This window comes from Oncorhynchus kisutch, linkage group LG28 (assembly GCF_002021735.2).
Source record: "Oncorhynchus kisutch isolate 150728-3 linkage group LG28, Okis_V2, whole genome shotgun sequence".
In the NCBI taxonomy this organism is placed as follows: Eukaryota; Metazoa; Chordata; class Actinopteri; order Salmoniformes; family Salmonidae; genus Oncorhynchus; species Oncorhynchus kisutch.
In genome coordinates this window covers 43,527,339-43,554,366 of record NC_034201.2, presented here as the reverse complement: position 1 = coordinate 43,554,366, position 27,028 = coordinate 43,527,339, and the positions used below count along the sequence as shown (strand labels likewise).

The window sequence follows — 27,028 nt, the reverse complement described above, 5'->3', positions numbered from 1 at the left end:
AGGAGCGGGACACTGCAGGGCCTGGGTGTGAGGAGGAGCGGGACACTGCAGGGCCTGGGTGTGAGGAGGAGCGGGACACTGCAGGGCCTGGGTGTGAGGAGGAGCAGGTGGCGGGGGTTCCTGGGCCTGTCTATACAGGATGGTGTCCACCTGAGGTAGCTTGGCGTAGTCCTCCTCCTCATCATCCTCTTCCTCCTGTTCCTCGGCGGCGGGGTGGGGCTGTCCATCATGGTGGTGGTGGATGCCCTCCCCGTCCCCCTCGGTGTCGGAGCCCGGCTCTGCAGCCTGCAAGGGCAGGGGGGTGCCGGGCTGCTCCACCCCTGCCGCCTGGCCAAGCTGCCCCGGGTCGTCCTTCAGGCCTTTGGCCTCCATGTACTCTTTGGTGAACTGCTGCTGTGTCTTCAACTGCAGCTGGCGCTCCACCTTCTGCAGCTCCTTGAGGATCTTCTTCTTCTTCTGCACCTGCTCCTCGCGGCTCTTCTTCAGCTCCTCAATCTTGTCTTTGGTGAGAGGCTCTCCTTGGATGAGCTCCAAGGACTGCAGCTGGGCCTTCTCTATAGCGGAGATCCTCTGGCCCAGCTCGTTCAGCTTGCCCTCAGTCTCTTCCACGATGCACTCTAGGGGCTGGTACGGGTGGAAAGGAGGCAGCAGGTCCGCGTCCGGACCGCCTGCGGCAACAGGGCTGCCCTGTAGGGGGCTCAGCCTCTGCTTGGATCCGCCTGAGATAGCCACACAGGACAACACAACCAGTTAGCTACGAGGTTGTACCATACATTCAATGACTACTGCAATATTGTAACACTTTGATTCCTTGTGCAGTCAAATGGTGGTCTAGTGGTCTTTCTTCTTGGCAATGTTGGAAAATGTATTTGCTGTTAACACACGTTGTATGATCGGACCTTTTGTGATGACGGGTGGAGGCGGTGTGATGTTGGAGGGCACTCTGTCTGGCTCTTGAGGAGGCACCACCATGGCCAGGGCTTGGAATGGAACTCGTGGAGCCTGTTTGGGTTAGGGTAGGATATTAGAAAAGTATATTTAGTATCAATACTTGGAATCAACATATAAAAATTGTAACTGGTATCAACAATAAACAAACATGTTTGTAGAAGTCCCTACCGGAGAAGTGTCATGGGATGGGGGTGTGAGCTGAGACAAGTCTGGCACGGGGACCGACAGGACGTTGTTGGGGTAGTCGAGGAGATAGGACACCACGATGGTGTGACCGCCCTTAGCAGCTTCGATCAGCATGGTGGAGCCATCCTAGGTGAGAGATTGACACAAAACACACGTCATCGTTAGTATCAGGATCTTGGGAGAATTTGATCAAGAATTAAAAAAGGAACAAATACACGGAGACAGTTCTGTGTTTACACAGGGCTTAGAAAAAGGTTTTGTTTACACAGGGCTTAGAGAAAGGTTTTGTTTACACAGGGCTTAGAGAAAGGTTGTGTTTACACAGGGCTTAGAGAAAGGTTGTGTTTACACAGGGCTTAGAGAAAGGTTGTGTTTACACAGGGGTTAGAGAAAGGTTGTGTTTACTCATGGCTTAGAGAAAGGTTGTGTTTACACAGGGCTTAGAGAAAGGTTGTGTTTACACAGGGCTTAGAGAAAGGTTGTGTTTACACAGGGCTTAGAGAAAGGTTGTGTTTACACAGGGCTTAGAGAAAGGTTGTGTTTACACAGGGCTTAGAGAAAGGTTTTGTTTGCACAGGGCTTAGAGAAAGGTTTTGTTTGCACAGGGCTTAGAGAAAGGTTTTGTTTACACAGGGCTTAGAGAAAGGTTTTGTTTACACAGGGCTTAGAGAAAGGTTTTGTTTACACAGGGCTTAGAGAAAGGTTTTGTTTACACAGGGCTTAGAGAAAGGTTTTGTTTACACAGGGCTTAGAGAAAGGTTTTGTTTACACAGGGCTTAGAGAAAGGTTTTGTTTACACAGGGCTTAGAGAAAGGTTTTGTTTACACAGGGCTTAGAGAAAGGTTTTGTTTACACAGGGCTTAGAGAAAGGTTTTGTTTACACAGGGCTTAGAGAAAGGTTTTGTTTACACAGGGCTTAGAGAAAGGTTTTGTTTACACAGGGCTTAGAGAAAGGTTTTGTTTACACAGGGCTTAGAGAAAGGTTTTGTTTACACAGGGCTTAGAGAAAGGTTTTGTTTACACAGGGCTTAGAGAAAGGTTTTGTTTACACAGGGCTTAGAGAAAGGTTTTGTTTACACAGGGATTAGAGAAAGGTTTTGTTTACACAGGGGTCCATTATAAGGCTTGCAGTGTGACAATCTTAATATCAGATGTCCTTCCTGAGACCGTTGTGCCCAGGAGCTTGGGACAAGTGATCTCACCTTCAGTCTGTGAGTAGGATCAGCCCCATGAGACAGCAGCAGCTCCACCACGGCCAGGTGGCCCCCGGCGCAGGCTAGAGACACTACTGTGTGATCATTGTTGGCCGTCGCCCTGTTCACATTAGCTCCTGGTGGAGGGAGAGAGACCAAGAACAGGGTCAATCTGAGGCCACATGGAAAACAACAGCAACCCTATAACGTTTAAATACTCTGTTTCAATGAGGCTTTATCTGATGAGCAACGCGGCTCAAGCTACAACGTGTCAGATGTCTGTTGTGTGGTTTTGTGTGGTGTTGCTACACAGTGAAGGAGCAGAAGCACACCTTTGCTGATTAGGAACTGTACAGTACAGAGGTGGCCCGCTCTAACAGCTTTCATTAGAGGGGTCCTGCCCCCCTCCGATTCATGCTCCTGTAAGACAAACAGAGACAGGAGTGTGTAACGTGTACAAGTAGAAACAGAGAGCCTATTCAAGCAGCGACGTATCCAGCATCTACACAACACAGAGACAGCGTCACAAATGGAACCCTATTCCCTATATAGTGCACTACTTTAGATCAGAGCCCTATAGGGACCCTATTCCCTATATAGTGAACTACTTTAGATCAGAGCCTTATGGGCGCCAGTCAAAACTAGAAAACAAATAGGGTGCCATTGGAGAAGCCCACACACACACTTACGCAAACGTGTGAACAACTCAACTACAAAAAAAGACAAAAAAAAGGTCTGTGCACGGACATGAAGTGTGTTTTTCCAGAGGGTGAGTTCTCACCAGGTCAGCCTCAGTCTGCAGCAGCACGTCAGCCACGTCTGTGTGTCCGTTCTCACAGGCGTAGGTCAGCGCCGTGTCCCCCGTCGCCGTGGTGGCGTGGACATTGGCTCCTGGGGACAAGAGCACAGGTGTCAAATTACACACAGAGGGTATAACAACTACAAACTTCAAATAAAATGTGGTTTTTTTGGGAATAACAGAGTCAATTTCAATAATTTATGAAATGATCAAATCCAATTTTATTTTAATTGTTAATTTTAAAAAAATGGTCACATGCGCCAAAAACAACAGGTGTGGACCTTAGTGAAATGCTTACTTACGAGCCCCTAACCAACAATACAGTTTTAAAAAATATATATGGATAAGAATAAGAAATAAAAAAGGTAACAAGTAATTAAAGAGCAGAAGTAATAACAATAGCGAGACTATTTACAGACCGGTTAGTTGAGGTCATCTCAAATAGATGGTGGAGTTTGTTTTGAGACAGACAAACAGAGAGGCTGTCCAGAGGGGAGTGGTTCTGCTCACCGGCGGCCAGCAGGTACTTGACCAGCTCCAGGTGTCCCTCCTGTGCAGCCTCCATGAGAGGCGTGGAGCAGCCCAGCTCGATGTCGGCCCCGGCCTTGATGAGGAAGTCGGCCACCTCCAGGAAGCCCCCGCAGCAGGCCAGCGTCAGGGCTGTCTCCTGGGTCTCCTCCGTCTGAGCGTTGATGTTGGCACCTGCAGACAACAGAGGGAGGATTCAAGATGGTTCAGCTGGGAACACACTTTTAGAAACAGTACTAACCTACTCCCACCACTGGATATTGACCACAGAAAATGTATTACAATTAGTTCTGGAAAAGCCATCTTGTCCCTTCGGCATCAACCCAATTAGATTATGACCTCAAAACATCATGTCACTTCATTACACTCCCTCCAGTAACCAGAAGGTTGCTAGATTGAATCCCAGAGCTGACAAGGTAAAAATCTGTCGTCCTGCCCGAGCAAGGCATTTAACCCACTGTTCCCCGGGCTTCGAACGACATCAGATGGCGATTATGGCAACCCCCCCCCCCCCTCCCCGCACCTCTGATTCAGAGGGGTTGGGTTAAATGCGGAAGACACATTTCCGTTGGACAACTGACCAGGTATCCCCTCCCCTTTCATTCAGTTGGACAACTGACCAGGTATCCCCCCCCCTTTCATTCAGTTGGACAACTGACCAGGTATCCTCCCCCCCTTTCATTCAGTTGGACAACTGACCAGGTATTCCCCCCCCCCCTTTCATTCAGTTGGACAACTGACCAGGTATCCCCCCCCCTTTCATTCAGTTGGACAACTGACCAGGTATCCCCCCCCCTTTCATTCAGTTGGACAACTGACCAGGTATCCCCCCCCCCTTTCATTCAGTTGGACAACTGACCAGGTATCCCCCCCCCTTTCATTCAGTTGGACAACTGACCAGGTATCCCCCCTTTCATTCAGTTGGACAACTGACCAGGTATCCCCCCTTTCATTCAGTTGGACAACTGACCAGGTATCCCCCCTTTCATTCAGTTGGACAACTGACCAGGTATCCCCCCTTTCATTCAGTTGGACAACTGACCAGGTATCCCCCCTTCGCCTTTCCTTACATTTAAATTTTTTTTAAATACTTTTGTATTTACACAAAGCTAGAGGCTCAATATAGTAGGGAAAACCTATCTACTGGGAACACTAGTTTCATTCAAACCAGAGAGCAAGAGAAGGCCATACCTTGTGCCAAAAGCAGCGCCACCATCTCCTCGTGGCCCTCTCGTGCGGCTTCCATGAGGGGAGTGTATCCCTCATCGTTGACTTCCTCCAAGTTGGCGCCCCTCTCCATCAGCAGGGCAGCAAGCTCTACGTGGCCCCCACAGGCCGCCAGCGTCAGCGGAGACTCGAAAGAGTCAGCGGGCATGTTGACCTGCGCCTCGCTGTCCAACAGCAACCGCGCCACCTCCACATGCCCATCCTGAAGAGGGGCAGAGGAACAGGAGACCTCAGTCATACTGCACCTTCAATTTAATAGTGTGGTCTGTGTGTGTCTGTGTGTGTCTCACCATACAAGCCTCCATGAGTGCTGTGTGCATCTCGTCGGTCTTGTGCTCCTGGTCAGCCCCTGCCTCTAACAGGAAGCGCACCATGTCCAGGTGCCCTGTGTGTGGTGACGAAGAGGGAAAAAAATGCTCTGGGTGCTTCATCCCTACAATTACATTTCCTGTTTCACACACTGGTTTGTCAACATAAGTGGATCACTTGAGTCACTGATTTCTGGATAAAGACCTCTGATCTCTCCAGTGCACGGCTAAAGGGTTCATTGTCTAAGGACGTACCTTTGTAGCAGGCCAGCGTGAGTGCACTTTCCTTGAACTCGTTGGAGTGCGTGTTGATACCAGCCCCGTACTCCAGGAGCACCCGGGCGACCTCCACGTGACCCGCGCTCGCCGCCTCCATCAGGGGCGTGTGGCCGTTCTCGTTGTGGTCCTCGATGTTGGCGCCTTCCTTCAGCAGCACCTTCACCACGTCCAGGAAGCCGCCGGCACACGCGTACGTCAATGCCGTGTTACCTGACGGGGACAAAGTTGTCAGTGTTTACTGGAAGTAGATGTGATGGTTTCTGGTCTCGGTCACAGCACCTAATGGTGTTTGACGTGTGTGTGTGTGTGTGTTCACCTGTGGAGGACTGTGCGTTGACGTCAGCCCCATGTACCAGCAGCAGTTTGACGATGTCTACGTAGCCGCCACTGGCGGAGGCCATGAGGGCCGTGATGTCACCCTTGATGCCCCGATCTTCCACGTTAGCGTGCATGGCCAGCAAGACCTGCAGGAGGACACACGTCAGGGCGTTTTAGAAACAGACATCCAAACAACCACAAAGGATCAGGTTTGGCTCTGCAACATTTGGATATACAACTACATTTGATTACAGAACTGGATGGAAACTCAGAAAGGCAGAACAATGTTAGCAGTATACTGTGAGTGGCTAAAGGTCAGTGTGTGTGTGTGTGTGTGTGTGTTCGCTATACCTGTGCAAGTTCATAGTAACCAGCAGAGCAGGCTAGGCAGAGCAGACTCTCTCCCTCCTCGGTGTGTTCGTTGACGCTCCTCCCCTCATCCAGCAGCTTCCTCACAGCGTTGACGTCCCCGTCGGAGCACGCCTCCGCCAAGCTACGGCTGAAAATAACCAGACTGCTACAATTACTGGGACTGTGGCTGCGCAGGCCAAAGCATCGGATGAACGGAGTTGTCACAATTCACACAGTCACTCACACTCTAAGAAGTAAAAAAAAAAAAAAAAGGCCTCACTCAGGACTGAGCAGTACATTTCATGAATGGCCTTTGACCCAATATGGCACCTTAAAGCTTTTCAGTAAAACAGTGATCAAGTCAGAGAACAGTAGAAACAAAACGCATCTTCTATGAATCATGGGAGTTATTCAGAGCATCAGCTAGCTGCCACTGGACTTAAAAATCAACTACAGTCTTAACACAAAGGCCAGGAGAAAGGACAGCTAAAGTTATGCGATGTCCTATCGATTCACGTTTTCAGGTGTATCAAATTGCCGTCGAAGCAGGCAGAAATTCGTCCAGTATGACGTAGCATTGAGAAAGTCTCCCTCACTACACTGGAGGTTAATAGGCATGCCTTTTACATTGTGAAAACATCACACAAATCAAATACATTTTTAAATTGGTCGCAAACACATATTTAGCAGTTGTTATAGCGGGTGCAGTGAAATGCTCCTAGCTTCAACATTGCTGTAATAAAGCGTCAGATTTCAATACTGGCCGATGTCATAACGCAGGACGGTGTCTTCTCTAGAAATGAGCCATTGATCATATTTTTTCCAATATTAACAACCTCCAGAAATGTGTAATTTAACAGAGGTCCTAACACATCTCCCTTATTGGTCTGCCTCTTCAGTCGAGGTTGCGTTGCATGGTACCGACTCTACTCTGCAGGGTGAACATGGTGAGATTGTAGACTCCTAAATTGATAGTGCAGTTTGTTTAGGCAATTTTACAGCGAACTACTGTAGCTACTTCAAAATGCTACTTCACATGCTGACTTTGCTATTATTGTGTGTAGTTATGTTTGCTAAATAGCTACCTAGCGAGCCCAGCGAGACCATTGCATTACGGGTTTTGTGGTCGACTTGAACTGCAACAGATTGACACAACTTTTTTCACGTGTTGCTACAAACATTATTAAAACGACAAAATTAAACATTTGGTTCACAAAAATATTGTTCAAACAATAGTGTTATTTAACACTGTAAATTAAAGAAATAAGATTGTTCCCTTTTTTAAAAAAATTCTCAACTAAGGAATTGTCAGATGTTCAAGCGAACTTGAAGAAAGCACAACATGTCGAAAGGGAACATATGGCCTAGACAAGACTGGTGTGAGGGAGGATCCCCGAATATGGTGTAGTGCACTTAATGTTTAGACTTAGCGCAGAGGAGATACATACTTGTCTGCCTGGCTGGCGTTGAGTGTGTTTTCGGCCCTCATGCGTGTGAGAGCGGCGGCGGCCTCGTCCAGCGCACAGCTCACGGACGACGTCAAGCGACGTAGCACCTCTGGATCTGCGAAGGCTTTTCCATCGGTGGTGGACAGTTTACCAATACCTTCAGAGGACCCAGGGTCAGGCACACACACACACAAACACAGCAGCATACACACACACACACACACACACACACAATTAAAACTATGCAACAAGGTGTAAAGAGAACACAAACACATTGTCTGTATTATCAAGTTGTGAACACAACGTTGAGGAAACATATCAAAGGGGGGGGACCTAATCACATGACTAAGTGGGCATATTAACAATTAATGGAAGAGAATCTGATGATCAGCCAACATTGAAGCTTAAGAACAGAAGCAACAGAGTCCAATATTAGTTGCGGTATGCAAAAACCACTGCATGCACCACATGATTGGTTACACAGATGTTAAAATGTGCACACACACAGTTGCACGCAGACAACGATAGATGGGAGGCAGACATGCACACAGTTGCACGCAGACAACGATAGATGGGAGGCAGACATGCACACAGTTGCACGCAGACAACGATAGATGGGAGGCAGACATGCACACAGTTGCACGCAGACAACGATAGATGGGAGGCAGACATGCACACAGTTGCACGCAGACAACGATAGATGGGAGGCAGACGTGCACACAGACAACGATAGATGGGAGGCAGACATGCACAGAAGCAGTGTACTAAAGGTTGAGTCATGACGGAAGCGGTTGCTGCTCTATCGAAATACATTGCTCATGTTAATCTTCCCCGTGGTGCCCCCGCGAGCCTAGCTACCTACCATCTCATGTGCTGCGCTAGCCTGTACCAACTCCCCATACCCTGACTGACTGGCTGGGACCTGGCTAACATGCTGCATGTCTTCCTGATGCACACCACAACATCCATCCATCCCACAGGTTCATGCGCATCAAATTAGACGCATAGACTTCTTTCATTGTTTCAGAAAGCTTTTTAGTTTCTCTAAAGAGGCAGCATTGAGGCACTAACTATACAGACCAAGGCTAAGTGCTTTGACGGGCTGGTTCAGCTTAGCTCAACAGAGGCCTGAGCGAGAGTCGTAGCCGGTTTGATAATTGCCTTGCAACACTTAGCCTGTGAGCACCCTGCAGTCAAATTTACTGATCACTGTAATTGATCAGTGTCACCCCACCCCCTCCCCCATAGACAATCCAACATGGGAAGTAGGTGGAAGCTGTAGTGCTTCTACACCTGCATTGCTTGCTGTTTGGGGTTTTAGGCTGGGTTTCTGTACAGCACTTTGAGAGATCAGTTGATGTAAGAAGGGCTTTAGAAATACATTTGATTTGTAGTGCAGCAGGGATTTGAACATCTATTTTGAGCACTTGCGTTTGTTATTCAGGTATTTCTCCCTGGCAATGTGCCATCTCTACACACCTACGAGGTCATGTCCCAACACAGTGGTAGGAACAGAAACACCAGACAGGCCTGACAACGTCAGAAAGTATGTACAAACTAAATTGTAGGCCTTAATTAAGCATTGATACTAAATTGGGTGGAGTTTCAAGCAGGTTTCAGCATTCAAAGTCCTAAAAGAGCAGCAGTCCTATTTGATAAAGAGAACAGGACTGAAGCAGCCTTAGCATGTAACATCTTCGTAATTCGTAAAGTGATCAAACAGGTGCATTCAAAATAAATAAATAAATAAATAAATAAATAACAATAAAGTAACAGGTGAAGGGTTCACACCACTACGATACGTACCGGCTGCTTCCAACAGAGCCTCCAATCTGGCTTGGGTTTCCGGGTCCACTGTTCTGAGATCAGCTCCGTCGGCAGCGCTGGACAGGAGCAGCTCTGACGCTGTTTTTAGCATGGGGTTGTCCAGGTCTTCCTGGTCTAATATGAAGGACTCCACCTAGAAACATGGAGAAAGATGAGAGAAAGTTAGGAAGCATGCTGATGTTTATTTTGCTCAAGATAGTTGCTGGGAGAAACCCATCGCCTTAAGGAGTCATTGTAATTACATATATACATATATATATATATACACATATATTATTTTTTTGAAACAGTGGTTTAAAAAAAAAAAAAAGTTTTTTTAATACAAATCAGCTTATGAGAATAGTGGTTCCTGTTATACAGTGCTTTATAAAAAAGGTGGGTCTAATCCCGAATGCTGATTGGTTAAAACCACATTACAGCCGGTGCCTATTCCACAAGTTACCAACGGCTAAATGTGACTTTAAAAAAGCCTATTTACTCTGTTCCATCTTACTGCGCTATCCACCGTCTCATCAGCCCAGCCGGGCAATTTATAAACTTCATCTCCACTATCAAAAAAGGCATCTAGACGTTCTCACATTTCTTTTAGACTAACATAGTTTAACAGCAGAGATTTGAATAAACCTTGCTGTCTTTCCCCCGACATTTGCAACATTGTTTCAATATTCAAATTCGATCGCCAGCTGTCGCATAGTAATGAAAGTGAAGGCAGCTTTTCTCAGCCAGTCGAAATCAAGAATCTGTATAATTTTTATGGATATACAGTGCCTTGCAAAAGTGTTCACCCCCCTTGGCGTTGTTCATATTTTGTTGCATTACAACCTGTAATTTAAATAGATATGTATTTGTAATTCATGTAACGGACATACACAAAATAGCCCAAATTGGTGAAGTGAACTGAAGAAAAAAAAAATGGCCGGTTTCAAAAAGGTCAACAAAAAAATACGGAAAAGTGGTTTTGGCAAGTCGGTTAGAACATCTACTGTGTGCATGACACGTCATTTTTCCAACAATTGTTTAGACAGATTATTTCACTTGTATCACAATTCCAGTGGGTCAAAAGTTAAAATACAGTAAGTTGACTGTGCCTTTAAACAGCTTGGAAAATTTCTGAAAATTATGTCATGGCTTTAGAAGCTTCTGATAGACTACTTGACATAATTTGAGTCAATTGGATGCATTTCAAGTAGAGGTCGACCGATTATGATTTTTTTTCAACGCAGATACCGATACCGATTATTGGAGGACCAAAAACGCCGATACCGATTAAATCGTACGATTTTTAAAAATTTGTAATAATGACAATTACAACAATGAATTAACACTTATTTTAACTGAATATAAATCAATAAAATCAATTTAGCCTCAAATAAATAATGAAACATGTTCAATTTGGTTTAAATAATGCAAAAACAAAGTGTTGGGAAAGTAATATGTGCCATGTAAAAAAAAAAGCTAAGGTTTCAGTTCCTTGCTCAGAACATGAGAACATATGAAAGCTGGTGGTTCCTTTTAACATGAGACTTCAATATTCCAAGGTAAGACGTTTTAGGTTGTAGTTAATATAGTATTTTTAGGACTATTTCTCTCTATACCATTTGTATTTCATATACCTTTGACTATTGGGTGTTCTTATAGGCACTTTAGTATTGCCAGTGTAACAGTATAGCTTCCGTCCCCCTCCTTGCCCCTGCCTGGGCTCGAACCAGGAACACATCGACAACAGCCACACTCTAAGTATCGTTACCCATCGCTCCTTGCAGCGCAAGGGGAATAACTACTCCAAATCTAAAAGAGAGTGACGTTTGAAACAGTACACCCAGCTAACTAGCTAGCCATTTCACATTGGTTACACCAGCCATTAGGCTGATAGGCTTGAAGTCATAAACAGCGCTGTGCTTGCGAAGAGCTGCTGGCAAAACGCACAAAAGTGCTGTTTGAATGAATGATTACGGGCCTGCTGCTGCTCAGTCAGACTGCTCTATCAAATCATACTTAATTATAACATAACACACAGAAATACAAGCTTTTGGTCATTAATATGGTCGAATCCGGAAACTATCATTTCGAAAAGAAAACGTTTATAATTTCAGTGAAATACGGAACCGTTCTGTATTTTATCTAACGGGTGGCATCCCTCAGTCTAAATATTCCTGTTACGTTGCACAACCTTCAATGTCATGTCATAATCACTTAAAATTCTCACAAATTAGTTCACAATGAGCCAGGCTGCCCAAACTGTTGCATATAACCTGACTCTGCGTGCAATGAACGCAAGAGAAATGACAATTTCAACTGGTTAATATTGCCTGCTAAACTGGATCAGTAGTTATAACTAGTGATAATTATTGATTGTTTTTTGTAAGATAAGTTTAATGCTAGCTAGCAATTTACCTTGGCTTCTACGACATTCGCGTAACAGGCAGGCTACTCGTGGAGTGAAATGGTTAGAGCGTTGGACTAGTTAACTGTGCGGTTGCAAGATTGGAACCCCTGAGCTGACAAGGTGAAAATCTGTCGTTCTGCCCCTGAACGAGGCAGTTAACCCACAGTTCCTAGGCAGTCATTGAAAATAAGAATGTGTTCTTAAATGACTTGCCTAGTTAAATAAATAAATACTTTTTAAAAAATATAAATACAAAAATAATCCATCGGAAATCGCCCAAAAATACAGATTTCCGATTGTTATGAAAACTTGAAATCGGCCCTAATTAAATCTGCCATTCCGATTAATCGGTCGACCTCTAATTTCAAGGCCTACCTTCAAACTTTGCTTGACATCATGGGAAAATCAAAAGAAGAATCAGCCAAGAAAATTGGGAAAATTGTAGACCGACAAGTCTGGTTCATCCTTGGGAGCAATTTCCAAACACCTGAAGGTACCATGATCATCTGTACAAACAATAGTACGCAAGTATTAACACCATGGGACAACGTCATACCGCTCAGGAAGCAGATGCTTTCTGTATCCTAGAGATGAACGTATTTTGGAGAAAAGTATCTATATCCACAGTAAAACGAGTCCTATAATTGACATTACCTGAAAGGGCGCTCAGCAAGGAAGCCACTGCTCCAAAACTGCCATAAAAAAGCCAGACTACGGTTTGCAAGTGTACATGGGGACAAAGATCGACTTTTTGGAGAAATGTTCTCTAGTCTGATGAAACAAAAATAGAACTGTTTGGCCATAATGGCCATCAGTGTGTTTGGAGGGAAAAGGGGCAGTTGCAAGCCCGAAGAACACCATCCCAACTGTGAAGCACGGGAGTGGCAGCATCATGTTGTGGGGGTGCTTTGCTGCAGGAGGGACTGGTGCACTTCACAAAATAGATGGCATTATCAGTCAGGAAGTTAAAGCTTGGTCGCAAATGGGTCTTCCAAATGGACAATGACCCCAAGCATACTTCCAAAGTTGTGGCAAAATGGCCTAAGGACAACAAAGTCAAGGTATTGGAGTGGCCATCACAAAGCCCTGACCTCAATCCTATAGAACATTTGTGGGCATTACTGAAAAAGCTTGTGTGAGCAAGGAGGCCTACAAACCTGACTCAGTTACACCAGCTGTCAGGAGGAATGGGCTACAATTCACCCAACTTATTGTGGGAAGCCTACCCTGAAACGGTTAACCCAAGTTAAACAATTTAAAGGCAATGCTACCAAATACTAATTGAGTGTATGTAAACTTCTGACCCACTGGGAATGTGAAGAAATAAAAGCTGAAATAAATTCAGAATATTATTCTGACATTTCACATTCTTAAAATAAAGTGGTGATCATAACTGACCTAAGACAGGGAATTATTACTAGGATTAAATGTCAGGAATTGTGAAAAACTGAGTTTAAATGTATTTGGCTAAGGTGTATGTAAACTTCCGACTTCAACTGTACACACACCTGCTCTGAAAGGCCCCAGAATCTGCAACATCACTAAGCAAGGGGCACCACCAAGCAAGCAGCACCATGAAGACCAAGGAGCTCTCCAAACAGGTCAGGGACAAAGTTGTGGAGAAGTACAGATAATGGTTGGGTTATAAAAAAAATATCAGAAACTTTGAATATCCCACAGAGCACCATTAAATCCATTATTTTAAAAAATTGAAAGAATATGGCACCACAACAAACCTGCCAAGAGAGGTCCACCCACCAAACTCACAGACCAGGCAAGGAAAGCCTTAATCAGAGAGGCAACAAAGAGACCAAAGATAACCCTGAAGGAGCTGCAATGCTCCACAGCATTGCAGATCAGAGTACCTGTCCATAGGACCACTTTAAGCTGGACACTCCACAGAGCTGGGCTTTACAGAAGAGTGCCCAGAAAAAAACCATTGCTTAAAGAAATAAAAATAAGCAAACGCATTTGGTTTTAGCCAAAAGGCATGTGGGAGACTCCCCAAACATATGGAAGAAGGTACTCTGGTTAGAGGAGACTAAAATTGAGCTTTTTGGCCATCAAGGAAAACGCTATGTCTGGCGCAAAACTAACACCTTTCATCACCCAAAGAAAACCATCCCGACAGTGAAGGAAGGTGGTGGCAGCATCATGCTGTGGGGATGTTTTTCCATCAGCAGGGACTGGGAAACTGGTCAGAATTGAAGGAATGATGGATGGTGCTAAATACAGGGAAATTCTTGAGGAAAAACTGTTTCAGTCTTCAAAAGATTTGAGACTTGGACGGAGGTTCACCTTCCAGCAGGATAATGAACCTAAGCTTACTGCTAAAGCAACACTCGGGTGGTTTAAGGGAAACGTTTAAATGTCTTGGAATGGCCAAGTCAAAGTCCAGACCACAATCCAATTGAGAATCTGTGGTATGACCTAAAGACTGCTCTACACCAGCAGAACCCATCCAACTTGAAGGAGCTGGAGCAGTTTTGCCTTAAAGAACGGGCAAAAATCCCAGTGGCTACATGTGCCAAGCTTATAGAGACATACCAAGAGACTTGCAGCTGCAATTGCTGAATATTTATGTTAAGTTAAGTTTCATTTCTTGTTTGTTTCACAATATAAATTATTTTTCATCTTCAAAGTGGTAGGCATGTTGGGTAAATCAAATGATACAAACCCCTCAAAAATAATTTTTTATTCCAGGCTGTAAGGCAATGAAATAGGAAACATGCCAAGGGGGAAAATACATTCACAGGCCACTGTACATACAGTACAAGCCAAAGTTTTGGACACACCTACTCATGAGGTTCTTGCTGTTTTTATTAATGGTCTACAATGTAAAATAATATTGAAGACATCAAAACTATGAAATAATACACACGGAATAATGTAGAAACCAAAAAGTGTTCAAACAAATTAAATATTTTAGATTCGTCAAAGTAACCACCCTTTGCCTTGATGACAGCTTCGCACACCCTTGGCATTCTCTCAACCAGCTTCATGAGGCAGTCACCTGGAATGTATTTTTCAAGTAACGTGTGCCTTGTAAAAAGTTTATTTGTGGAATTTCTTGCCTTCTTAATGTGTTTGAGCTAATCAGTTGTGTTGTGACAAGGTTGTGACAGTCCATTACCTTAAGACATGAAGGTCAGTCAATCTGGATAATGTCAAGAACTTTTAAAAGTTTCTTCAAGTGCAGTTGCAAAAACCATCAAGCGCTATGATGAAACTGGCTCTCATGAGGACCGCTTCAGGAAAGGAAGACCCACAGTTACCTCTGCTCCAGAGGATAGGTTCATTAGTTAACTGCACCTCAGATTGCAGTCCAAGTAAATGCATAAGAGAGTTCAAGTAACAGACATATCTCAACATCAACTGTTCAGAAGAGACTGCATGAAATCAGACCTTCATGGTCAAATTGCTGCAAAGAAACCACTTCTAAAGGACACAAATAAGAAGAAGAGACTTGCTTGGGCAAAGAAACATGAGCAATGGACATTAGACTGGTGGAAATCTGTCATTTGGTCTAATGAGTACAAATGAGAGATTTTTGTTTCCAACCGCTGTGTCTTTGTGAGACGTAGAGTAGGTGAACGGATGGTTTCCGCAAGTGTGGTTCCCGTCATTCCCATTTACTATCCAGGTGAAAGCTATGATCCTTTCTTGAGGTCACTTGTTAAATTCGCTTCAAAGTCAGTGTAGATGAGGAGACAGGTTAAATAAGGATTTTTAAGCCTCAAGACCATTGAGCCATGGTTTGTGTATGTGTGCCATTCAGAGGCTGAATGGGCAAGACAAAATATTTGCCTTTGAACGGGGTTTGGTAGCAGGTGACAGGTGCACCAGTTTGGGTCAAGAACTGCAATGCTGCTGGGGTTTTCCACACTCAACATTTTGTGTGTATGAAGAATGATTTGATTTGTCCAACACCCAAAAGACATCCAGAAAACTTGGACAACTGTGGGAAGCATTGGAATCAACGAGGGACAGCATTCCTGTGGAATGCTTTCAACACCATGTGGAGTCCATGGCAACAAATTGAGGCTGTTCTGAGGGCAAAAGGGAGGGGTGCAACGCAATAGTAGGAAGGTGTTCCTAATGTTTTGTACACTGTACGCCGGTAAAACGATGACATTTTTTGTTGTTGCATATTCTGACAGAGGCATGGGCAGGACCATTTTGTGACAACGCATGCAGGTATAGCCTAGTAATTGGCACGAGGGCACCAGTGACAGTTTTTTTTTTTTATCCCTAAGCTCCATCCCCTCTAGCATGTTGCCTGGAGACAGAGCTGAACAGTGCTTAGGCCCTGAGCCTTGGTTGAATTACATTAAGCGCCAAGATGAGCTGATCAGCACGTTTCCCCTACTCTCTCTGTGACCTCCATATACCTGCCTTATGGCCCACAGGGAAGGACTTCCTGCACTGGACAGGACACTGAACAAGCTGTCCAACCATGTGAGGGTCTTCAGGGCAGAAGAGCACCAGAGTGTGCCAATACATTCCAGCCATCACCTTTGGTCACTATCCAGAGACAGAGCGGTGTGTTGGATCCCGGGAATAACAGCAGACTAAAAGCCGTACTTGAAGTAAATCTGTTTACTAACACGGACGTACCCAACCGTACTATATCCTACAATGTTCTTTACAGACTGGATGACTAACAACTCTATAGCTGCCCGATATCAGCAAGCGTCACCGGTGCAAATGGACCTGAGGCTCTGCCAAAAGAACTGACCCGATGACCTGAACCGAGTCGGAGGAGGGTGTGGTCAGCAACTCTCCGTTTACATTTTTCTTTGAGAGAGAGAGAGAAAAAAAAAAAAACTGCGGTGAATGTAATTGAAACCATACCCGGGGTATTTCTCTGTGCCGAGGGTGCGGAATGGCTGGGAATTCTGTGCTCCAGCTGAGGGGAGCGTCTGTCGTCTCGGGGGTGTGTCTTTTACCCCTACCTACAGTGCATTCGGAAAGTATTCAGACCCCGACTTTTTTACCCATTTTGTTAAGTTACAGCCTTATTCTAAAATTGATAAATTCCTTTCTTTCCCCCAATCTACACACAACACCCCATAAAGACAAAAGGTATTCAATGTATCAAATGTATTAAAAACTGAAATATCACATTAACAAAAGTATTCACATTTACATATATATTCTTCAAAGTAGCCACCCTTGGCATTGATGACAGCTTTGCACAGTTGGAATTCTCTCAACCAGCTTCACGAGGAATGCTTTTCCAACAGTCTTGAAGGAGTTCCCACATATGCTGAGCACTCATTTGCTGCTTTTCCTTCACTCCGCAGTCCAACTCATCCCAAACCATCTCAATTGGGCTGAGGTCGAGTGATTGTGGAAGCCATGTCATCTGATGCAGCACTCTCCTTCAAATAGCCCTTACATAGCCTGGAAGTGTGTTGGGTCATTGACCTGTTGAAAAACAAATGAGTGGAACTAAGCCCAACCCAGATGGGATGGCATATCGCTGCAGAATGCTGTGGCTATGCTGGTTAAGTGTCCCTTGAATTCTAAATAAATCATAGACAGTGTCACCAGCAAAGCACCCCCACACCACTTCCTCCATGCTTCACAGTGGGAACCACACATGGTGAGATCATCCGTTCACCTACTCTGCGTCTCACAAAGACAGGGCGGTTGGAAACAAAAATCTCAAATTTGGACTCATCAGACCAAAGGACAGATTTTCACTGGTCTAATGTCCATTGCTCATGTTTCTTGGGCCAAGCAAGTCTCCTCTTATTATTGGTGTCCTTTAGTAGTGGTTTTTTTGCAGCAATTTGACCATGAAGGCCTGATTTCACACAGTCTCCTCTGAACAGTTAATTTTGAGTTATGTCTGTTACTTGAACTCTCTGAATCATTTACTTGGACTGCAATCTGAGGTGCAGTTAACTAATGAACTTATATATTCTGTATACTACCCCTACCTTGTCACAACACAACTGATTGGCTCAAACGCATTAAAGAATAATGAAATTCCACAAACTTTTAACAAGGTTATGTGAAATGCTTTCCAGGTGACTACCTCATGAAGCTGGTTGAGAGAATGCCATGAGTGTGAAAAGTTGTCAAGGCAAAGGGTGGCTACACACAAATCTCAAATATTATTTTGATTTGTTTCACACTTTATAGCTTACTACATGATTTAATGTGTTGTTTCATCGTTTTGATGTATTCAGTATCATTCTACAAATGTAGAAAATAGTACAAACAAAGAAACTGTCAGGGTTCACGATTGGGGCTGTACAAATGTTTGATTATGCTATAAGATCTCTCTCTCTCAAGGGGAGTGTGGGAGACAACTCAGACATTCCACAATACATCAACTTTGGGGAGGGGACATTTATTGCCTAGCTTTTATAACACGGAAACGGTTTGTAAAGCTATGGCTACAGGGTTTTGGGTCTCAGGAGTAAAAAGGTAACGACGTAGTCAGTGACATCACTAAGGCGGGACTTCAGTTTAATAAATAAAAAAAACTGGAGACCTTTTATTTGAGGCAGAACTTACTCAGAAACATGCGTTCTATGTTCCTGTTTGTCAACTTCTGTCTGCAATTGCATTAATAAAAGATTGTCAATCATTGGTGAAATTAGCATTATGACAAAGGACGTAAGGAATGAACCCTAACAAAACCATGGAATGAGTAGGTGTCCAAACTTCACTGGTACTGTATATATTTACATATACAGATTGTATCTTCCATCAATGCAATTGTCTGCAATATTTACAATCTGTGCTATTAAAGGTGATCTACCCCACCTCCACAATAAATAAAAAAAACTCAGTACTCTGTTGAAGCACCTTTGGCAGCGATTACAGCCTTGAATCTTCTTGGGTATGATGCTACAAGCTTGACAACTGTATTTGGGGAGTTTTTCCCCATTCTTCTCAAGCTCGGTCAGGTTGGATGGGGAGCGTTGCTGCACAGCTATTTTCTGGTCTCTCCAGAGATGTTCGATTGGGTTCAAGTCCAGGTTCATGCTGGACCACTCAAGGACATTCAGAGACTTGTCCAGAAGCCACTCCTGCATTGTCTTGGCTGTGTGTTTAGGGTCATTGTCCTGTTGGAAGGTGATCCTTCACCCCAGTCAGGTGTCCTGAGTGCTGTGGAGCAAGTTTTTAAATCAAGGATCTCTGTACTTTGCTTCGTTCAACTTTCCCTCGATCCTGACTAGTCTACCAGTCCCTGCCACTGAAAAACATCCCCACAGCATAATGCTGCAACAACCATGTTTCACCGTAGGGATGGTGCCAGGTTTCCTCCAGACGTTACACTTGGCATTCAGGCCAAAGAGTTCAATCTTGGTTTCATCACACCAGAGAATCTTGTTTCTCATGGTCAGAGTCATTTGGGTACCTTTTGGCAAACTCCAAGAGGGCTGTCATGTGCCTTTTACTGATAAGTGGCTTCGTCTGGCCACTCTACCATAAAGGCCTGATTGGTGGAGTGCTGCAGAGATGGTTGTCCTTCTGGAAGGTTCTGCCATCTCCACAGAGGAACTCTGGAGCTCTGTCAGAGTGATCTGTCATCTCCCTGACCAAGGCCCTTCTCCCCCGATTGCTCTGTTTGGACAGGCGGCCAGCTCTAGGAAGAGTCTTCGAGGTGCCAAATAGCTTCCATTTAAGAATGATAGAGGCCAGTGTGTTCTTGGGGACCTTCAATGCTGCGGTACTCTTCCCCAGATCTGTGCAGACACAATCCTGTCTTAGAGCTCTATGGACAATTCCTTCGACCTCATGGCTTGGTTTTTGCTCTGACATGCACTGTCAACTGTGGGACCTTATATAGACAGTTGTGTGCCTTTCCAAATAATGTCCAAGCAATTGAATTTGCCACAGGTGGACGCCAATCAAGTTGTAGAAACATCAAGGATGATAAATGGAAAGAGAATGCACCTAAGCTAAAATTTTCAGTCTCATAGCAAAGAGTAAATAAAAAGGTATGTTATTATTTTTTTATATACATTTGCAAACATTTCTAAACCTGTTTTTGCTTTGTCATTATGGGGTGTTGTGTGTAGATTGATTATAAAAAAATATATTCAATCCGTTTTAGAATAAGGCTGTAACAAAATATGGAAAAGGGGGTCTGAATACTTTCCGAACGCTGTGTATGTACATATCTACCTCAATTACCTCTGCACCGACTATGTAGTCCCTGGATATAGATATATATATAATAAATGTTATTTTATTGCAGCAGGGATTTTGGCCCAATCCTCCATACAGACCTTCTCCAGATCCTTCACGTTTCGGGGCTGTTGCTGGGCAAAACATACTTTCAGCTCCCTCCAAAGATTCTCTATTGGGTTCAGGTCTGGAGATTGACTAGGCCACTCCAGGACCTTGAGATGCTTCTTATGGAGCCACTCCTTAGTTTCCCTGGCTGTGTGTTTCACACATGTCATGCTGGAAGACCCAGCCATGACCCATCTTCAATGCTCTTACTGAGGGAAGGAGGTTGTTGGCCAAGATCTCCCAATACATGGCCCCCCCATCCATCCTCCCCTCAATACGGTGCAGTCGTCTTGTCCCCTTTGCAGAAAAGCATCCCAAAGAATGATGTTTCCACCTCCATGCTTCACGGTTGGGATGGTGTTCTTGGGGTTGTACTCATCCTTCTTCCTCCAAACACGGCGAGTGGAGTTTAGACCAAAAAGCATTTTTGTCTCATCAGACCACATGACCTTCTCCCATTCCTCCTCTGGATCATCCAGATGGTCACTGGCAAACTTCAGACGGGCCTGGACATGCACTGGCTTGAGCAGGGGGACTTTGCGTGCGCTGCAGGATTTTAATCCATGATGGCGTAGTGTGTTACTAATGGTTTTCTTTGAGACTGTGGTCCCAGCTCTTTAGGTCATTGACCAGGTCCTGCCGTGTAGTTCTATGCTGATCCCTCACCTTCCTCATGATCATTGATGCCCCACGAGGTGAGATCTTGCATGGAGCCCCAGACCGAGGGTGATTGCCGTCATCTTGAATTTCTTCAATTTTCTTATAATTGCTCCAACAGTTTTTGCCTTCTCACCAAGCTGCTTGCCTATTGTCCTGTAGCCCATCCCAGCCTTGTGCAAGTCTACAATTTTAGCCCTGATGTCCTTACACAGCTCTCTGGTCTTGGCCATTGTGGAGAGGTTGGAGTCTGTTTGATTGAGTGTGTGGACAGGTGTCTTTTATACAGGTAACGAGTTCAAATAGGTGCAGTTAATACAGGTAATGAGTGGAGAACAGGAGGGCTTCTTAAAGAAAAACTAACAGGTCTGTGAGAGCCGGAATTCTTACTGGTTGGTAGGTGTTCAAATACTTATGTCACGCAATAAAATGCAAATTAATTACTTAAAAATCATACAATGTGATTTTCTGGATTTTTTTTTAAGATTCCGTCTCTCACAGTTGAAGTGTACCTATGATACAAATTACAGACCTCTACATGCTTTGTAAGTAGGAAAACCTGCAAAATTGGCAGTGTATCAAATACTTGTTCTCCCCACTGTATACATCTTTACGTCTGCATTGTTGGAAAATTACATTTCACTGTTAGTCTAGACCTGTTGTTTACGAAGCATGTGACAAATACAATTTTATTTGTGCGTAGATCTCAGGGTGTGTCTGACCAAGAGGCCACATAAACAAGTAACTGATTACCTCATCCACGCATCTGTCTACGTACGTGTGTGTGTGAGACAGACCCTGATGCAGGGCGGGACGGAGAAAGAGATGGAGCCTGTAAATGATCTTACGTCCTACATTACACTTAGGCGGGTAATACTGGTGAGGGCGGAAACTAAATCATAGAATGCCTTCTTAAAACAGATCATGTGAAGATCATTAATAATTGTCATGAAACATGACATCATTGCTCCCTACAAACTAGCTAGTTTATTTGGTCAAATCCCACTTCTGCCAAAATGTCCTGCACTTCTGAGACCTCTCAGCTGGAGCACAATGAGGAAAATTAAAATGACATTCCACCACTAAACTGACTTTTCATTCCTGATCTTGTAAACTAAGATTGTTAGTTACAATATTTAAGAATATATTCTCACTAAGGGCAGTCAAGCATCTATCATCATGTCACCAGAATAAGACCCTCAATATGTATTGAAAAGGGGCACCAAGCTCATCACTGTGTACTTTGACCATCCTGTGAAGTTCATCATTAGCCTATAAAACTGCATGGTTTCCCCAAGTCGTAGTGGAAGAACCACACACCACATTATCGTGTGACTCAAAGTTTATTTTGATATGATGGTTATTATATAAAACATTTGCGCAGGAGGGCGTTTCAACCGCCATTCCTGCAATAATTTTACCGACACAAAAACATCCCACCGTGTCAAACGAACAGCATCTAAAAAAAATTGTAGCGAAACTTCCTGTTTCCATCACAGCGACCGTGATTCTCTCTCCGTACCGTATGACTTTACTCGCAGAAAAAGTGGATAGAAACGTGGTTACGTGCACACATTCATTCTATTTGGCACATTATTTTGCTCTACAATTACCCGGGTACTTACTTATGCCATCTAATCTCTGACTTCCCCCCCCCATGTAAACCTCACGACAAAGAAAAGATAAACTAGTACAGTACACTGTGACGAGACTTTACCTGAAAGTCAAAGTCCACAAAAACACATACATAAATAACAACGAGGGGGGGGGAAGACTTACGGCAGCAATAAACTTCTGTTGTACATGGCACCGGTAATTAAGTATCTCCTGTCCAATAGTCGACCCCTGACCCTCAGCCACACACACACACTCACAGTACTGAGCTGCTACAGTATTTAAAACCTTCAATGGAAATGTGTGTGCCTAATAAGATTCACAGGGAATTAAAGACAAAACATCCTGTGGTCAAGGGGCCTTGAATAATCCCAGTCAATCTGCCGTTACTCCAACACAAACAGGGAAGGAAGCCCTCAAAGTGGCACTGTATCATCGGCGTTTTCTTACTATTCATTATTTTGACATAGAAATCTGTATGGGTTGGGTTACTGATAAAGTGTCATGTTGTCTAGTGCATTTGACCTAAAAATCATTATCAAATCACTAAATTAATTCACGCAACATGCCGTTGTGCAAGAGAATGTGATCCGGTATTAAAATATAAAACAACATGACCAGCACATAGCCAGCTGTGAGATGAGCCAGAATTTGCATAACCCACTACATGTGTGTAAAACCTTCACTAGCAGCACAGTGGACCCCTCTTGGACATTTTAACTTTTACCTAAATGTTGTACCGCTTTGTACTTACAAAACATGCTGTGGTAAAATCTACAGATCAATACCAATGTCAAGTTGGGTCAAGCTCTATCTCTGAAAGAGGAAGTGACAGTTGGCTCATTGTGGAGTGGACCCCTACACTTCTGGCTCACCAGCCTGGCTTTCATTGTGGAGTGGACCCCTACACTTCTGGCTCACCAGCCTGGCTTTCATTGTGGAGTGGACCCCTACACTTCTGGCTCACCAGCCTGGCTTTCATTGTGGAGTGGACCCCTACACTTCTGGCTCACACCAAGTCTCATTCACATGACTACAGCAATCAAGGCTGATTCTCCCCACATGGCAGTCATTTAGCAGACGCACTTATCCAGAGTGACTTACAGGAGCAATTAGGGTTAAGTGCCTTGCTCAGACAGATTTTTCACCTAGTCGGCTCAAGGATTCAAACCAGCAACCTTTCTGTTACTGGCCCGGCGCTTCTAACCGCTAGGCTACCTGCAGCCGACAACACCATGACCAACTTTACAAAACCCACCAGGAGCTGTGCATGTTAGACATACCTCTTCCTGTTGTTCTGTTGAGAACATTCTGGAATGAACATCACATCTCAAAAGCATAGCACACATACATTCTGAGTTGTGTGGAACCCTATAAGCAACTGTACTGTATGAATGCATTCTTTTGAATAAAAATAAATATTAGGAGCAGGACGATACCAGTATCGCGATACTCGTTAGTATCGTAGCAATTAAAACAAAATACAGATAAGTATAAAAAATAAAAAAGGGATCTGCATCAGTCTTGCTGGGGAGAACGGAGATGTACACCTTCACTGTCTGTCTGTCAGCAAGAAGCTGAGGTCACTGCAAGATTCAAAGTCTGTTGTTGGCTTCCCCCTGGTGAACAGCCGTGCCTTGCTCTTTATGAAAAGAGCCATAATGTTGAAAACAAGCATTATTTTGTCATCCAGATTCACATTTATTTTCCAAGCTATAGCAACCAATATTTCACATGCAGCAGGTTTTTAAAGGACCTAAGAGTTTGGGCTGCTTCATGTATTCATTTTTGCCCTGGAAAAAAGTATTGCATTGTCACAGCCCTAATAAACAGCTTGTGTGGCAGCCAGGGCCTTTAAATGGCTGCCTGATCTAAGAATGCAGACTAATGGTGAGTCTACCTGGGGCAGTGGTAGTAACTATACCCAGCTGACCCCTCCCCCTCTATTACACCCCTAAATTCAAGCCAAAATACCAACAACCCAAGGGGAGGAAGTGAGCTATGCAAGGCAACAGACACCCTTGTCCTGCAGACAGAAATGTGTCGCAATGATGTGTGCGTCTCTACACTGTTCTGACATCACCTATTTTCATAGGTAAAGTCAATTAAAATCGTTAGGATCCCTTTAATTAACAAAATTTCAAAATGTATTTCTCAAACATTTGTGACCAAAAGTCGACTAACTTATAAATACCAAATAGAGGAAAAAGAAAATTGTGTAAAAATATATATTTGAATTTCCTTGAGGTGAGTGTGAGAACACACAGAGGAACCAGGTGGTAGAGGCACATCATCCTATTCCAACACTCTCTTCAAACTGGTCAGACACTCCTTCAGAGTCTGAGAGCAGACATTTACAAAGTGTACAGTTTAGAAGGGGAAAATAAGTGTAAACAAATCAAATATTCTGGCTATTTATTCCCAGTCCAGTGTGAATCAAACTGTGAGCGTGTCTTGCTTGAACATTACTTTATCCTACATATGAGATTAGTCATTTTAGAATAGGTAGAGGAAAGAACTAGCTCACTCTGAAATGTCACGTTTGATTTGATTACTGGGGCATTTCTAAACCCTTGCTGAATTATGTTACATCACCACTCCAATAAGCATCTTGACTGACAGCTCGGCATCATGCTTCTCAACAAACATCACATATCAGGCCGTGTTGTGTTTGGAAAGTGTGCCATCAACCCTGGCGAAGTAATAAAGAAATTCATAAACTGCATGTCAAGTTAAAGAGGACTTGTAACTAATTAGCTTGCTATTCAAAGATGAGGGCGAATGTGTCTAGCCAGCTGGCTAGTTAAGCAACGTTAGAGCCAAATAAGACAACTGGGGTGACAATGAATAAGTTAATGCATGATTGAATGCCAGTTACCATATCTGACACTATTAACATGCGTCGTCACCTTGTTACCTGTTCAAAACACCTGACCAGTTTGTCATATAACAGGCTAACAAAACGTGTGGTTAACATTAACTAGCTAGCTACACTCACTACCTAGCTAAATTTCACAAGCAAGCTAACTTTAGCAGTTGATGGCGCCGTGTGTGTTACCACTACGTCGGGCCTAAATCGAAGCCCTCCGCCAAAAAAAATACTGCTCATAATATAACAAATAGCATAACATGTTACTAGCTTGTTAGCCACAAGACTCTGCAAAACTATCCGCCAAAAAATTGCAAGACATCTGACTGATATTATTTTTGTTGATATAAGACAGTAATGAGGGTTCAATGATATCGTCGAAAGAGACGGGATTAGGCAACGTTAACTAACGTGAATCTTGTCCAGTTTCGCTGGGTTAGTTTTAGCTAGCATGAGTTGCTTACCTCAGATACCTCATCGTCGCTGGCAGATCCAGGGCCGGAGGAAAGCACTGCGGCCGCTGCGAGCTGGAAATCAAGCCGGTCAGCTGCAGGCCCACCAGCCTCGCCAAACAAGCGGACTTTCTTTCCACCAACACCAATCCCTAAACCCCCGAGTCCGGCTCCTGGTGTGGCTCCAACCCCCATTCCTACGGCAGGGGAGCGCGGAGTCACAGAGTCAATCTCGTCCTCGAAGCCGTCCGTCAGCATTGCCGTCCCGGCTACTGCATCCTGCATACTTTCCTTAGTATTTTGTATTCTAATAGACACAATATTGTCTTAAACTTTCTTTGAGGTTGTTAGTAATTATGTTTATACTTCAGTAAAATCCTGAAGCGAGAAGAGCGTCTCTTTCCTTCAAGCCATTAACTTTCTAACAACCTAACATGCTTTCGCTATAGTTCGCTCTTAGCCCGCCTCTATTCAGAATCCATGCGCATAATTGGTTAGGAAAATACAATACCAACATATTTATGCTGCAGTTGGCTAGAATAGATGCTTATCAGTGGAAAGCACGCGACGTCAAGGTCGGTTTACGAGAACAAATTGAAACGAAATATTTGGAAGATGATTGGACACTTGCACGTCTGTCACAAAAAGTGGCACCTCCGTGATACGCCTATCCTTGCAAATAGTAATAATGTATTGCCGCTTTATCAAATTTAGAAATCCTTTATTGATACAATACGACACCCGCTTCCGTTTTGGTACAAAGCTGAGGGATCAAATCGAATTGCAATTATCACATACACGTGTTTAGCAGATATTGCGGGTGTAGCGAGAAAAGCTTGTGTTTCTAGCTCCGACAGTGCAGTAATATCGTAACAGTTTCACAACATAGAACCAAAATACACGTTAATCTAATTAAGGGGTGGGCCTGGATAAATGTAACCACTTTCACACTCATAGACAGGTATGGATACAAAGACCGACCATCCATGAAATCAAAATAGTTTATACCATGTTGAGTCCATAGTGTTTTTAAATTGTTTAAACATTGGGAGTTAAACAAGCTTATATGTTGGGCTATGATGGGGTATGACAGCTGAACTAAGCTAATCAGGAGTTTATAAATAATATTTTTTAAATATCAATGGGGTATATATCATTAATTTATAAGTCCAACAATATATTTAGCAACTTAGGATTCGAGCTAAATCTTTGCCAAGATTTTTCAGGGGTGCATAAACAATGCAATAGTAAAGAGGCCACTTCTTTCCATTTTCATGTCAGTCTCTGTCCATAAATATACAAATGTCACCTGTATTTCAACTCAATCTCTCAGAACCATGCCACTTTTATTAGACCATTAAAACCCTTTCCAA

At 43.9% G+C, this 27,028-nt stretch overlaps 1 protein-coding gene across 1 annotated transcript in view; it reads right to left on the bottom strand.

Annotated features, from left to right (window-relative positions):
• ankhd1 (ankyrin repeat and KH domain containing 1) overlaps window positions 1-26,129 on the bottom strand; it is a 42,658-nt gene extending 16,529 nt beyond the window's left edge. The window contains exons 1-15 of the mRNA XM_031807611.1: window positions 25,668-26,129; window positions 9,395-9,548; window positions 7,589-7,745; window positions 6,141-6,288; window positions 5,788-5,935; window positions 5,448-5,681; window positions 5,175-5,269; window positions 4,849-5,086; window positions 3,640-3,831; window positions 3,112-3,221; window positions 2,663-2,750; window positions 2,340-2,467; window positions 1,120-1,263; window positions 900-1,002; window positions 78-719 (exon numbers count right to left, since the gene is read on the bottom strand). Coding sequence (XP_031663471.1) covers window positions 78-719; window positions 900-1,002; window positions 1,120-1,263; window positions 2,340-2,467; window positions 2,663-2,750; window positions 3,112-3,221; window positions 3,640-3,831; window positions 4,849-5,086; window positions 5,175-5,269; window positions 5,448-5,681; window positions 5,788-5,935; window positions 6,141-6,288; window positions 7,589-7,745; window positions 9,395-9,548; window positions 25,668-25,940 — 2,854 coding nt within the window. The 5' untranslated portion in view covers window positions 25,941-26,129. The remainder of the gene's footprint in view (window positions 1-77; window positions 720-899; window positions 1,003-1,119; window positions 1,264-2,339; window positions 2,468-2,662; window positions 2,751-3,111; window positions 3,222-3,639; window positions 3,832-4,848; window positions 5,087-5,174; window positions 5,270-5,447; window positions 5,682-5,787; window positions 5,936-6,140; window positions 6,289-7,588; window positions 7,746-9,394; window positions 9,549-25,667) is intronic.
• Between the last annotated feature and the right edge of the window lie 899 nt (window positions 26,130-27,028).